At 36.8% G+C, this 15,976-nt stretch overlaps 1 protein-coding gene across 2 annotated transcripts; it reads left to right on the top strand.

The window, feature by feature from the left end:
• Positions 1 to 3,552: 3,552 nt before the first annotated feature.
• Positions 3,553 to 15,517, top strand: tmod4 (tropomodulin 4 (muscle)). Of its 2 annotated transcripts, none has more exons than XM_008430880.1 (10): positions 3,553 to 3,679; positions 8,200 to 8,361; positions 9,322 to 9,478; positions 10,044 to 10,163; positions 12,905 to 12,997; positions 13,109 to 13,239; positions 13,446 to 13,553; positions 13,824 to 13,967; positions 14,084 to 14,228; positions 15,297 to 15,517. In XM_008430880.1, exons 2-10 carry the CDS (start codon positions 8,260 to 8,262, stop codon positions 15,317 to 15,319), a joined length of 1,023 nt encoding a protein of 340 aa, XP_008429102.1. In that variant the 5' UTR covers positions 3,553 to 3,679; positions 8,200 to 8,259; the 3' UTR covers positions 15,320 to 15,517. The 2 variants fall into 2 exon arrangements, with proteins under 2 accessions (XP_008429102.1, XP_008429103.1); XM_008430881.2 differs by lacking the exon at positions 3,553 to 3,679 and adding an exon at positions 7,994 to 8,069 and having other exon boundaries at positions 15,297 to 15,319.
• Positions 15,518 to 15,976: the final 459 nt, after the last annotated feature.

Genomic DNA, 15,976 nt, shown 5'->3' on the forward strand with positions numbered 1-15,976 from the left:
GGTGTTGTGTTTTTGGCAGGTGGGGAAGATACTGTGGTGCATTTTCAAGACATGCTCAAGTATCTTCATGGTTTTTCACTTTACGCTCCAGCTTCATCCCACAGTCCAAAAAAGAATGATTGTGAGGTTATTTCAGATGCATCGTCCTGTAAAAGGCCACCAACTTGTCTACAGGAAATCCTTCTTTCTCCTGAAACATTCCTTAGCCTTTTAGCTGGTTCTGTAAGGAATCATTGTCTTATTCCACCAAGTAGAGAGGTGAAAAGAGAAAATACAATTAACTAAACACCCATAATATACCCATGTGAACCAAAAAGGAAAATTTCCCGGCAAAGTTTGGAAATGCCACATGATGTAAACAATGAGAAGATGAAGTTATGAAATGAAAAGTGCCTATGTTTACTTTCCAAATGTTCCCATGAAACAGGGGAACTCCATGTAAACCTTTAGTGGGAAGAAATCAGACTCATGCCAAACAAACATCTACTGCAATTAATGTTGGCGCCATATTTTGGGAAAAAAAAATATACATCACACCACCTACTTGTTTCAGTGTAGTGAAAGAAAAACACTAATTAATAAAAAGAAAATAAAAAGAAAATCTAACAAAAATGATCTGAGGAATTGTTAACACTCAGATGCATAGTAGTTTATAGTTTTTTTAAAATTCAGTGGTATATTTATGTAGCTTAAACCAGATGTAGTTGAGGGCAAAAATATTCATACCACTGGGAAATTCTGGTTTAAAATTTAATAATAAATAATTAATAATTTAATAAAATTCATTCTAAGACACGAGACAAGCATCTCAAAATACAATAAAACAAATAGAAGTAGTATTATGTTATTGAACGTTGTCAGTTCTGAACATTTATATATAGAAAAAATATATGTTTCCAATTATTTTAACTATCTTGATACCCAGCTGTTTGGGCTTTGGTTTTTATTTGGGATTGATTTTATTTTTGTCTTGTGATCACTTTGGGGTTGTTTATATTGATTTAAAGATCTTTCCATCTCCATGAGAGATTTTTTTTTTAATTTATTACTTTCTTCAAATTTCAAATTTTACCTAGACTGAAGCTCCTTTACCTTTTAACAGTGTTGATGCCACAAGGGTTAATTCACAAAGTTTGAGTAAACTGGAGACATGCCTGTGGATTTATTTTAGGGTAACACCTTCAGCACACTTCCTCTGTGTGACATCACGGAACATCAAAAGAAATCAGCCAAGATAACAGGAAGAGACCTGCAGACTTCTAAAAGTCTGGTTCATCAGTTTCCAGATGGCTGAAGATGTCCTGTACAGTATAAGCAGTCCAGCCTATCAGGTCTTCATCTCCCAGCGGTGAATCTGTTTTGCTTCAAGATGTGTAAATCCACTCCAGAACAAAAGCTGGTAAGAGAGGGCGATTATCTATACTGAAATGAGTCAGTTACTGTCATAGGCTGAACCCATTAATTTGAAAGCAACATAAAATGCGTAATGCATTTTGTGCATCACAAAATTTGTGTGATGCACATTTCTCAGGAGAAAAATAATTAAATTTCTGGAGACATGTCCTGTGATTCTGATGAAGCAAGCATTTAAGAGTTTGGGCAGCTTTACATCTGGAGGAAAAAGAAAAAAACTCTTAGCCGAGAAGAACACTAACCCCTCTGTGGGGTACGAGGGATTGCATCAAAATTGTAACTCACCTAAGATAGGGAAAACATGTTGTGTAACTTTTAACAGAGTATAGAAACATCTATAAACTATATAAAGAAATTGAATTGATTTGTATCTGCATTTATTTTTCTTTCAACTTTGTATCTTTTCTTAAAGCTCAAAAAGATGGAGATTGGTTTGGCTCATCTGTATTGTCCTGTGATTGGCTGGCAACCTGTCCAAGCTGCATCCATTCTCTCATCTGGACCAGACTCATTTCTGCCACCTAGTGGTGATAAAGAAGAGAAAAGGTGACTTTACAACAGAATAAAATTAAATAAACAACCATGAAATGCATAAATGTGTCAAAAACTAGAAAATTTCCAAAATACAGTTTGGAAGTGCCAAATGATGACATCAATGAGAAGAAGAAGTGAAATTAAAAGGGTTTGTTTCAAAGCACTTTCTAAAAGTTATTCAAGCAAAACAGGGGAATTACATACATGCCAGTCATTTCTATGCAGAATTCCTCAATCTTTAATTAGTGTGCGTACTGTCAGGTGGTCTGGGATTTTTATTGCATCACTTATTTCCTTTATTTTTGACAAATAATTAAAAAAAATAAAATATTGTGTAGATCTCAAAATGCATTTTGAGATTTGATTATCGTGTAACTTTAAAACACTATAATACTGGAGTAACAGTATTGCTTCATAATTGTTCTACATATTTTTTTTTTACCTCTTTGCATGAAAGTTTCGGGGTTTGAATCCAGGCAGGGTTCCATCACTTTAATTATGGAAAATGGTTGAATGAAATTTCTCGTATAAATTCTTTCAAAGCATTTCAAACAAACTGTATGTTACATTAGTTTTCTATTGTTGTGGCATTACTTCTTTTAAATGCTGTGCCACTGTGTTGTTACACAGTACAAAGTCTGACTGGCAACCCATTTAAATACATTAGGCAGGGTAAACATTTTTTAAATTAACATCATGTATACTATTTTTAAGCAAATTCATATTCTTTTAGATTACATTTCACAAAATCAGAGCTAATTTCTTAGCTTTCACTCATCAAGTGATGGTAAAATAAGTAAAATCCAAGGAAATGAAACACTACTTTGTGTCCTGCAATCATTCTTCTTCTTTATCCAATAACAAAATAATTGTAAGTTTGTCAAACTTGGCATGGTAAAATAAATATATCTGTAGACCTGTTAATCTTTGATTCTTCTTAATCAGGTCAAGGTAGATTAATTATTTAAAAATGTATATCTTCAACCTTTTGCTGTGTAGATGTAGTAGTAGTAATAAAATATTAAACAGTTACTATAAAAGGGGTATGATAACAAAAAAAACAATAACACAAAAATGTCAGCTGCTTTATGTTCAGTGAACCAAAAATTGCCATTAAGAAAATAACCAATTTGTAAAGAAATGTTTTTTTCAGATTTTTTTTTTAATTGAAAAATCACCAGAAAGATAAGAGGATGTCACAGTTTACAAGGAATTCATACTTAAAAATTAAATGTTGTATTTAAGAAAAATATGACTGCATTTAACAATAATAATTTAAAAAACAACAACTTCTACATATGTATGTGTTTTGTATGGTCGTTATTCAGGTTTTTATCACTAATTATCAGGCTCTGCTATTCCGCGGTCACAAAGGATGCCAGTATGTTTAGAGGCTACAGCCTCGTTGCATTCGTTTTCCAGTGTACCCCCCAGTCAAACCACCAGATGTCACTATTTCTCAACCTCTTGGACAACTTTAAATGCAGTTTGAAAGACTGATGAATAGGTCCCACTTGTTTCAGTCTCTCCCTTCTCTGTCACTCAGCCAAAATAATAAAATGCTGACTTCTCAAAGTGCTGCTGGTGAGCTCGTCTCAGCATAGCAACCATAAAGCCTGACCCATGAGAGAGTGAAACAAGAAAGGGAGGGGGGAGGAAAAACAGAGAGGGAACCTGCTTTAACTTCAGCTTCTGTCCTGCTGAGGGGCTTCAGCCCTGTGCTTCAGTGAAGGTAGGTGGGAGGCTGCTTCCCTCCGTCTCTGCTGCTTTTTCTTTGTTATATGGGGCCCATGGAGTCATTAATTTCTATTTCAGTTTGAATTACTCAGGTTGATTCAGCTAGAATGGGGTAAAAATTAATAAATTGTTGAATATGTTGTTCAGAAGTTTTTCAGTGTTTCTGTTTTGCTGTTAAATGCAAAATTAAATCTAAAAAAAAGTTCAGTTTGTGTGCAGAGGATTTTCCTGGGATAGTGGGTTACTGTCGAGGCAGCCTGCATTGTACGTGGAGGAGTTAAATCATCCAATCGTTTCCCAACACTGTGTTTTTAATTCGTCATAGAGGATTTGGAGATTTGTCTCTGAAAGCCGCAGATTAAAGGAGAGAAGGCAAAGTTTGTTCTCTGCCTATTCATCAAATCCAGTGAAGCTCCATTAATGGCTGACATCTGTATTTCTCTCCCTGGAACAGATTGTCTTTTGGATTTTTTTCCTCAAATAAAACTTTTAAAAGTTGCTCTTCAAGGTACAGATGGTACTCTGACACAGTCTTAAGTAGCAACCCAAGCTGGGGAGGATTCACACGACTGAAAGTAGCTGACTTGTGTGGCTAAAATTAATCTGAGGGCTGATTTGGAATGTTGCACTCGGACGGTAAGGCGTGGAGAAGACGACCCTCGCATGGCGAGAGATCTTCACAAAGGTCTGCTTGCTGAAGGAACCTTGGCTTTGTTGTTTGAAAAAGCCAAGGTTTTTCAAACCTTAATAAACCTTGGGTTTTTTTCAAGGGTTTTTGAATGCCTTTGATCTAAAAGGCAATCAAAACAGGAGTTTGGTTACTAAAACCTGAAAGGTTTATTGATAGAAAAGTAATGTATTAATCATTTGTGTTCATAACCTCCACCTCCAATTTCTCACAAGTATTTCATTACCTACTGTAGGTAATGTTAGTTTTTTAGATGCAAAGTATCTTTGAATGTAAGACTTTAAAACTCTGCCATACATATGTATTAAATCACAACAAAATAAAAGCACAGAAATCAGATGCCGTGACTAAAGTTGTGATTGTGCTTTTAGGAGTTCACCAGATGGTTGGAGGTTGAAACCCCATACTGAGAGGAATCAACACACAGCCAAATAGTCCTGATTTACTTTCGTTCATAAACAAGCTGCCTCCGGAAAATTCATGTTTGAACTTTTTTAAGAGCTCAGTTACACTTTACCTGAAAAATTCACTCTTTGGCAGGATGAGAGGTAATGAAATAGGAGAAGCAGCTTCTTAATATTGCACCTAGCTTTTGCCTAGCATGAGGCTTCTTTTATTAAAAGTGGACAAAGATCTTCTGTTAATATATTAGACAAGAAAACTAATTCATTCTAAACAACTTATAATTATATAAAAACAGGGAAACAATCATCATCTGCATCTTACTTGTTCAACACTAAGAGTCGTTTTTAATGTTTAAGTCTGAACAGTACCAGTGCAGTTTTCTACTCCTAAATGTCGTATCTGTATTTGTTGAATGATGCACAGATTCAGATTCAGCCACTTGCAGATGCATGAGTTTGACTTTTGACTGGAAAATGAACAGTCAGCCAACTGGCAGAACAGGTGACAACCGTCAGACGGCCTGGATCACAGATTGTTTGGTTGCATCTAGAAACTCCACAGGGACTGCAGGGGACAGATGAACATTTATTATTGCATCAATTGTTTCCACTGAGGTGGACTGATGCAATAAAACGGAGAACAGCATTTAATGTCGCTTTCTATCAAATTCTTTATTTAAAGAAATCCAAACAGGTCTATGCTGGTTTATGAAGTACAATAAAAAATAAAACCAAAAATTGAAGTTAAAAAGTTTGTTAGATTTTGATTTTCATAGAAGCTGTGTGTGCAATCAAGGTCCTATTTTTTTGTTTGTTTGTTTTTTAACAATTTACATCAGTCATAATAAAGCCAGTTCATTAAAATACATATTAATTTTTCCTTTATTGGCAGTGATCTTTATTAAGTTTCTCCTTGCATGAACTTGTAATTCATTAAAAGAGGACCAGATGCAGTTGGGCACTAACTCAGCAGTCATATTTTCATATTGAATTTCACGACTGTGCTTCCTCAGAGAATAGGAGTAAATTGGTATTATTAAAAGTTTGCTCTCTGGTTTCTCTGTGTTCCATCACATAAAGTTCAAAGGTCAACATGTGGGGAAAGACATAAACTGTTATAAATACAGATTCCTATTTTAGTTCATGATTTATTGTTTCATAGCTGAAACATTTTTTTCAAGGCTGGAAATGAACATGATTCTGTTTCTATCATGATGAAAATGTTGCAGACCATTCAGGTCAGATACAGTCATAATGAAAAGGGACTTTTCTAGTTTGTGCGTTTTAAAAACAGATCAAAACCACTTGTTCATGGTGAAAGTAAATCAGTTGAGTTGTTCTCCACATTGCCTCCTGAGCTGCATCCCCTCCTCTCCTTCTTATCCTTTAAATCTCCTCTATCTTCCTCGACCTGAGGTGTGATCCAGAGTTTGTGTCCTTGGCTTTACGCATTAGAGCCACTCAGCGGTGATGCGAAGCCAGCAGAGCTCGTGAGCCGCACAGGAACAAACTAACAGGTTTTATCAGGCAGTCTGATTCCATCATCCTTATGTCTGTTGCTGGATGATTGCTCGTTTAGGAGGCCTGAAACTAACGTCCATTGGGTTTAGATAAAGGAATTCATGACCATGTGAATTTAACATTGCACATTATTCTTAAAAAACAGTTATTTATCAGTTTATGACTTCATAAACCGATAATCCAAAAGAGGTTGCCTCATGTGTGGCTGATTATCAGATTGTTTTTGGACGTTAGCGTATTATGTTTGGCTTGGCTGACAAGTTTAAGACATTATTTCAATAAAAGAGATAAACTTGATGTGGTTAAACTCTAGGTGTCTTCTAGTAAAGTCTGTGACTTTGAGAAAAGGAGAGCGTAATGTTTCAGGATGACCAAGCCCTGAGTTGTGAGCAGAACTGTTCATTTTCCTTGGTATCCATTGTTTGGTATGTCTGATCTTTTGCTCTGGTTTGTCCTCGAACTTGATCTAGTGATACTACACAAACAAATGCAACAGTGTATTTCATATTTTTGTCTCTTTTTTACCACCATACTTTGTGGAAAGTTTCTTTCTTTTCAAAATAAGCTTTAAAACTATTACTTTTGGGAATTTGCAAGCCTCAACTAGACCAGGATGAAAATTCTAAATTCAAATTGATTTAGTTTTACCAGTTTAGTTATTAATTCTCATTGTAGTAACAGGCAATGGAGGGAAACCCAGAGATCCCAATTGCTCCTTCCAGTGAGTTTAGGGTCGGCGCTGGTGTCTCTTCAAGGTGTGATGTACTCAGAAAACTTTGGAAAAGAGACATCAAGGACGCGTCAACACAAAGGAGCAGCAGCTTTATCTAGAATTCCCCCTGGATGGTGAGGTTCCTCACTTTATCTATTTCATCTGACAGAGAAAATTCAATTCAACATCACTTATATCTCTTGATTTTTTAAACGTTGTCCATGTCTCATGACATGAACCAGAACCAAAGCATGTAGAAGCAGCATTCAGTTGTTATGCTCACAAATCTGGAACAAAAACTGCAAAGATGCTGAAACACTGAGTTTCTACAAATCAAGGCTAATAACCTTCCTGTTTAGAGTCTCCTTTCATTTCTAGTAACTGGAACAATGATCAAAATATTTGACATGTATTTGCTTGATGATGTAATTTGAAAAATGCTATGTATTTTTACTTGTTTCACCATTGGTTATTGCATTATGTTTTATGATGAAAAACACTTTGAAAGGCCTTGCTAGTTAAATGTTCTGTACAAATAGACTTGATTTGATTTGACTTTAGTCTGTATGAGAGGTAGACCATGGAATCATTCATTTACCGTTATTTGGTATTAGAACTCCTTTTCATTTATGCAAATTATCCTCTCTCTTTAATAAACCTTATTTTGTTACATGGCCTGACAGGATTTTACTCCTTTGACATAGTTGGGAAAACTCTGGACCAAAAATAAAGACATTGACCAATCAAACTCTGATGTCTCATGCTGTGTTTGTCTTGTTTAAAATTCTTATGTAGAATGAATCCTTTGCTTCTTGTTGGTGTGGCAGTCGCCCTGCGTTTGTGTTAGCAGATATGTTTTGGGTGGGCCTGCTTCTGTATGAGTGTTTGTCAATGATAAATAAGGGATTGCTCCTTTCAGTCCTCTCCACATTCTGCTATTCTTAGTTGCTATGTGGTGAGCGAAGGGTTTAATGTTACAAGGACTTTGCTCTGTGTGTCTCATATGTTTCACTTACGGAGGACATCAGTCTGTGGTTAATCACCTTTCAGATGTTTTAAGGTGAAGCTTCTCTTAACTGTTTGGTTTGATGATTGGGAATGCATGCATTTTTATTTTATTCAACATTTGTAAGCATATGCTTAAAAGTTTAAGAAAATGTACTGACCTGTTTTCCTTTCTATCCTCACAGTGCCCTCGAATCCAGGGGTGTGCAGCGGTGTGTATGAGTGACTGTGAGTGTATGTGAGCCATGTCGGACCCAAGGAACATCGATGAGGATGCCATCCTCAAAGGCCTCAGTGCTCAAGAGCTGGAGCAGCTGGAGTGTGAACTGCAGGAGATGGACCCAGAGGTATGGAGTGACAGTCAAACCTGCCAAGCGCTCAGCTTTGATCTCTGACACCTGGGGCACAGCGGGCTGATGGTCTCATTCAAACCTGGTGTGGGTTTTTCTTAAATCAGGTCATCCGTAGATTCATAGTTCTACTGAATTTTGATGTTATCATTTAATTGTTTTCCTTCTGATGACTCCAACATGCAACACAATCTACAAATCCGATTTATTATTCTGTGTATAAACTGTGCTAAATGCTTTTTTTTATCAGAATTTTATGCAAAAAATACTATGGAAAGTTCAATTCAAATTCAAATTAAAAAATTTAATATTGAAGCTCATTTAATTAAAGAGTTATTGTAGATGGTGAAGGATGTGGACAGGAAAGGTCTCCTGTAGCAGTCAGTGAAGAAGCCTCAGACTGAAGACACCTCATGAAGAGGATGCTCAGGGTTGTCCATATTTGTTCTTGATTTTATGTAAAATCTTTCTTTGCACCATCACAAAGATTGAAATGATGCCTATCATCAAGGTATTGTTTCACTTTTGGAGCACCTTTGAACAATTTCACATTTTAACAAATGTTAGTGTGTGCTCTGGGTTTTTATGTGACAGACAAAAAAGGTACCTGAAATAAAAACATCCCTGCAGGATGATGTTTCTATCTCTATTTTTTATGATTGTGATGGTGTTTTCACGGTTATGTACAGAATTTACTTCCATAAAGCACTTTGCACCTAGGAATCTCATGAGATCCAAATTGTCAACCTGTCTGTTGGATCACCTACATGACTTTTAGCAAACTGCATTAAAAGTCTCCACTATGTTCCTTCTGCCTGCTGTGTTATTTGGTGTTCATGATTCTGATTGTTCACTGTTGTTCTTTAGCAAACCTCTGGAGGCTTCACAGAACATATTCCTGAATCTTTGAGATGTTTCATCTGGACATTGTTTTGTTTTGACCTTGTGTTCTCCCAGAATGCCATGCTTCCAGCTGGCATGCGGCAACGAGACCAGACCAAGAAGAGCCCGACAGGGCCGTTTGACCGTGACGCCCTGCTGCAGCACCTGGAGAAGGAGGCTCTGGAGCACCCCGACAGGGAGGACCTGGTGCCCTTCACTGGGAAACAGAAAGGTCGGGGATAGCAGTTTCTCTGAACTCTTTGAAATTAAAATGCAATTTGTGTCATTTAGATCTGCATTTTGGAAAACAAAACACGACTAAGGGAGTTCTTCACCTCTAGTTTGTGCGTTTCAAAAGGCTTGTTCCTTCTCCTTCCAACAGCTCTACAGCGTTGCAGTCTGTGATGCACCGCTGCTCCAAAGTTCACTGCTCTTGGTTTCAGAACTGTGTGGGATTTTGCAGCCGACTGACTTTTGAGGCCACATTCATTAAGCAGCTGCAGTCCACCATGTTTAGACCTAAAAGATCTGCAAGAGAGTGCGCTTCAGTTGACGTTTATTAGATTTATTAAATAGAAACTAGGAATGCAACAAGTGCTTTTGTATTGCCAGGTGCTGTTGTGTAGATTTATTCACATAAGAAAAATGAGAAAGTAGTGCTTCATAGCTCTTAAACACTTTTATGAGAACTATCATCCGTCAAAACAGAGAAAGAAATCTGCAGAACATCATTTAATATTAGATTGCTTTGAATATTGCAGTTATGCTGTTTGATTTTCTTTTTGTCTGGACTCCAGGAAAGAAATTTGTGCCTAAGAAGCCAAAGGAGATTCCCCTGCATGAGCAGGTGATCCTGGAGCCAGAGCTGGAAGAAGCTCTGAAAAACGCTACAGATGCAGAGATGTGCGACATTGCAGGTTAGAAAACTTTCACAGCACTAAACACTTAAGATTAACTAAAAATTTTCCTTTGACTGAAAACTGTCTGTGCCTAAGATCATAAATGGTTTTACAGGATATCATTTTCGTTGCTGTTTTGCAGCAAAAAATCTTTAAAAAAAAAAAAAAGTTTATTTTGCTCTGCCATATTTTTCCCCATTCAGTTTCCCACCAACAGCTGCTATCTAACCCATAATAATGGCCCACAATGCATAGTGTGATCTCATTGTTTTCACAATGGCTGCTGTGACCCACATAGTTCAATCATGCAGGGCTGTTGTCTCTGCTGTTGGCTTCAAATTGTTTCCCTCAACACTAAGATGTCAAAGTTGTCCCGAGTTAACAGACGCTGCCAGAAACGCAGCAAGCTCCAATTCCCCGAGCTCAGCAAACACTAAAATAAATAAGCCTGGCTACAGGCCACTGAAGAAAGGGTGGAAAGGATGTAGGGATGGTGAGAGCAAAGATACTGTATCTGCCCCAAGCAGACATGTGTGAAGGCTCTGTGTTGTGTGATAAAGCCACAGTTTTTCATGTTTCCTGAAGGTCGGAATCCTTAAACTTCAGTTTAGGATGCAGAATGTGGCGCGCTTCGCTGCTTCAAAGTAATGGCTGGTAATTGGAGAAGTTGGGTCTGTCTGCAGTGGATGAAACTGAATCATTAAGAGAGTCAACTTTATTGAGAGTGACAAAGCAGGCCGGGCAAGCAGTCACACTCTCCTGACAGTCCGGTCAGACAAGCAGGCATCTGGAAAGGTAGAACGAGGGAGTGTGTTTGTCCAGCAACTGCGTGTCTGACCCTGGACAGCGTCCAGATCAGGATTAAATCTCAGTTAGCCCCTGTCAGGCTTTGTGTGGGCAAACACATTAAAACATGTATAAAACATCCAATCTGAGCTCAGATAGCACCAGGCAGGTTAAGCAGAAAAGTTGGATTTACAATTTTGTCCTGATTTTGACAAACACATTTAATCTGAGTTTAAATATTTTAGTTCAATAGTCTACTATGAGTCGTAAAGCTACCATGGGTTATTGTCAGGGCCAAACCGGATGACGTCCAGGTGTTAATGGCCAGAAACACCTCTATCTCACTCCCAGAAATCCCTGCCCCCTTAACTAGCAGCTGTCCCCCCTGGCTTCTCTTTTCTCTCAAGGCCCTTCCCATGGTTCCCCTCTCTGGGTCAGGAGGCTGGTGGGTGGGGAGGTGGGTGCTGTCACAGCAGTTGGCTTCTACATCAGATGGGTGCTGGCAGTTTACAAGACCAAGCAAAAAAAAAACTAACAAAAAAAACACTCTGCCTCCTGCTGGTGACAAACTGTAATAGCAGCAGACATAGAAAGCAAAGTTCGGGTAAAATACGTTTACTTTCATTTCACCTTTAAGTAAATTATGGATCCTTAAGTACTGATCCATAAAATGTTTTATTTTGAGAAATACTGTGCTCTTCCTGTACTAGATGCATTTGTTGTTATATTCGCTGCAAACTTGCAAATTGTTGTCAGGTACATGATTCCATTGATTTCAGCTTATTTATATGGTGCTTATTCACAATGAATATATCAAATATAAACACTAACTCATTATTGAAATTGTGGTACTACATCTTGCATGTTTTTAAACTGAATACCAGTGAAAATATGGTACTTCTCCCCTAATGGTTTGGATGTTTATAGAGGATTTAATAGCCTCAGCAATTATTGTTACCAACTACAAAAGTAGGTCAAACTTCTTTAAAAGAAGTGTGTGTTTATTTCACAAACACAAACTTTAAAGACGTTTGTGTTTATTTCACAAACCTTAAAGAAATTTGTGTTTATTTCACAAACAAACTCACTGGGAAAACTGAGCCTTTGATTCCAAAGCAAAACATGTGAGAAAATGTATGTATTTTTTTTCTCATATTTCTTTTTAAAATCTAAAAATACAGTTTAAACGGAAAAAAATACTTAAAGTTCAGTTTTAGAACCAATGTTTCTGAGAACTGTTTTATATCTTTAGATTAGAAATATCTTCGTTGTCCCACAGTGAAGAAATTTAACTAGCAACACCCAGGTAAATATAAATAGAGACATGCATATTCAAACTAAGATGAACTAAAATATAAAAACAGAAAAATAAGAATAAAATGGTGTAAAATAAGGCCAAATTTACAAAAAATGTCTATATACTGTATTTCTTGCAAAAAGTATTTGCTAACTAATAAATAACTAAACTTTGAAATATTCATTTTAAATATCATCACAGTCAGATTGTTTTTATTTCTTTTTCTTCAATTATTTCTTTTGTGAATGAATGTGGCTTACAATTTTCTTTTTTTTACTGTCATTTATCTTTTAGCATATTATTTAACAAATTCTGTCAAATGTGAATTTCCATCCATCCATCCATCCATCCTTGCAAAACTCTGATAGGACATCCAGGTCCCTACTAAGCTCAGCAGAAATAAAACAATATTTTTGCTTCAAAAAAACATGCAAAAAAGCTTACATTTCATTGTGACACGCACAGAATCCAGAAGTCTTTAGGTTTTAAATCCAAAAGTAGAACAGAAGAAAATAAAAATCTGGTTTACGAACAAAACAGTGTGTAAAAACTTATCTTCGGGCACAGTAGCAGCACCGATTTAAAAAAGAAAATGGACTGTAAAGCAGGCTGTGGCATTATATCTCAGCAGTGACCATGACTCAGCTGTGTAGTGATAGTTTTCCTCTCCTTGCAGCCATCCTTGGAATGTACACTCTGATGAGCAACAAGCAGTACTACGATGCTCTGGGCACCACAGGCACAATCGCCAACACAGAGGGCATCAACAGTGAGTGATACTCATTCTAGAAATGCAGATTAGTTGAATAGTGCTATATAATCAAGATTTATTTCACTCTGCATCTCTTTAGCCTCACTTGTGTCTTCCTGTCACGTCCAGGTGTTGTGAAACCAGATCCATTCAAGAGCTTCCCTGAAGAACCTCCAAACCCCACCAATGTGGAGGAGACCCTCGAGAGAATCCTCAACAATGACAGCTCTCTGACTGAGGTCAACCTGAACAACATCAAGGTAGTTTCAGCCGTACATTACAGCAAGAACAGCAAAAATCTGCTACTTGATTCATTTTTTGGTTCATCCAAAAAAAAAAAAACTTTTTCAAGTTGTTTTTTGCCAAACATTTGTCATGTCACCAAGTGCCACAACACACACACTATTAAATAGTAATTTGAAGCTGGCTCAAATAAAGACTACTGATTTAACCTTTCGACCTGTAGGACATTCCCATCCCAACACTAAAGGAGGTCTTTGACGCAATGAAGGAGAACTCCCATGTAGAGGTTCTAAGCATTGCTGCAACTCGTAGCAATGACCCTGTGGCTTATGTGAGTACATTGGTGTTTTTATTAACAGTAACAGCAAAAAAAAGTTTAAGATTTTGGTGTTAATGACTTCATTTATTCTTTACAAATTAGATATATTTCTTTCTATGTACTTTACGTAGTTCTGCTGTGTTAAATAAATAAAATTTAAATATTTCCCTATTCAAAAATCAGCATTCTTTAAGTGTTTGTCGTACGGTTTTTATCTGTCAAACAAAAGATATAACGTAAACGTAGAGCATGTGATCATATTATGTGTGCTGTTGTTTCCAGGCATGTGCTGAGATGCTACAGGAGAACACCAGCTTGCAGAGTCTTAACATTGAGTCCAATTTCATTACTTCAGATGGCATGATGGCCATAATTAAAGCCATGGCTAACAACGCCACACTGGTGGAGCTCAAGATTGACAACCAGGTAGGAAACAGATGTGACCTTTTTTTTCACGCAATGCATTTAGTCAGTCTAACCAGTATCAGTAAAAAAAACAGCAAAAGAACAAAAGATGAATCCATTCCTGTTCTTTTATGCAGAGGCAGAAGCTGGGAGACACAGTCGAGATGGAGATTGCCTCCATGTTGGAAAACAACTCCAGCATTCTTAAGTTCGGCTATCATTTCAACCAGCAGGGACCCCGCGCCAGAGCCGCCATGGCCATTACAAGAAACAATGACATGAGTGAGTGCTGCCCTGTCTGCTCAGAACAACATGAATTGTTAGGGTTTTGCTTTGGTAATCAAAAATAGATCAACACAGGCAAACAGGAACACTTGAAAGTGGCTTACATACACATCCTGGGCCTGCATGTCTGGAAAAATTATTTGAACCATTATTTTGGATGATCATACAACAAACAATTTCAATTAATATATTTTTATTGGATTAGTTTATGCCCTTTAATCTATCCCATAATCATTTATGATCCATTTGGGATCTTTGTCCTGTCAGAACATTAGCCATGTAGCTGCTGATTGAACTGAAATTGGAAGTAATTTCTTATTCCATTCATCTTGTGCAATGAACCAACAGCTCTGGTACTGAAACAGATTAAAGGACCATCTTGTTCAAAAGCTAAGTCTTTAGGCTTGAAAAGCTCCTCCAAACGTCTAATTTGAACATGAAACTGGTATTTCTGTCATTCGCAGTTTACAGTAGCTTGAGCTACTGTTTCCTGAATGTTTTAATTTTCTCTCATCTGATGTACCAGACAAATAAAGCTGAGGCAAAATCAGCTAGCATTACAATTCCAAACACATCAAAGCTGGTTTTGAAATGAATCTAACATTTAGGCTTCTGTCCCTGACCTTAAACCTAAAAAAAGTAAATGCTGAGTCTGTACCGGACAATCTAATTACTTAAACTGTAGCAATTGTTGACAGGAGTGATCAAATAACCAGTAAATCCAGAAGTTTTTTTGTTGTTATGGAACTTGTAAAGGGACATTTACAAATGTTTGTATATATTTCAGCTTCTATATGTCCTTTTCACTATGCAAATGTTAAAAAAATAAGAACTAACAAAACCTCCGTAACACAATCATACTTGCCATATTGCTTGTTCATTCATTTCATTCTGGGAAATGAATTCAAATGAATGAATAGAAGACAAAAAAATCTATGACCGAAATATTGAATTTGATTAAACTTTTTGTCAGAACTGCATTTCCCCTTTTGAAAAGAAAATCGCTTTGGTTGGAGCAACTGCAACAGAGTGAAAATGTGACTGCAAGATCTCTTTGCTTTACAGTTCGCCAACAGAGACTGAGATGAAGCAAACAGGAGAAACACTGAAGTCCTTCAGAGCCTGAAAAGTCTCTGATGTCTGATGACAGCGATGTGACAGCTTCCTCTATCAGGGGTGTGAAAGAGATGAACCAATCATCCCAAATTCATCTGAACCATGTCCAACCTCCACGCTTAACCATTTCATTTCATTTACTGAATTCATTATAAAATGATGTGATCAAATGTGCTGTGTCTTTTTTGTGATTTTAATTTGTTCATCACCAACATCATCATCATCATCATCACAGAAAATTATTTGATTCATGGAAACTTTTTCACTTTTGTGGTGCTAAATCTTTTGTGAGGAGGGAAACTGTAAATATTTTCAATAAAAAAATATCTATTGGACTATTTTTTTCTACATCTCTGGCAAGTTTAATTTTTTCTTCTACATACTTTTGCACATATGGAAATTATGGTCAACTAATGACCAATCTATTTATATGAGTCACAAGACGATTCTGAGGATCACATTCTCTGAATATTTCATGGCAAAATTATATGACTTCAAAACATTACTGAAATTTAAGAACAAATGAATAACATCAAATTAATTTAATTTTTCCTGATCCAATGACTTTTCCCAAACACCAGAGCTATTTTTACACCCTGTGCCCTCCCTTTCTTGACCCTGATGCAAAA

The sequence above is a fragment of the Poecilia reticulata genome, linkage group LG16 (assembly GCF_000633615.1).
Source record: "Poecilia reticulata strain Guanapo linkage group LG16, Guppy_female_1.0+MT, whole genome shotgun sequence".
Taxonomy (NCBI): Eukaryota; Metazoa; Chordata; class Actinopteri; order Cyprinodontiformes; family Poeciliidae; genus Poecilia; species Poecilia reticulata.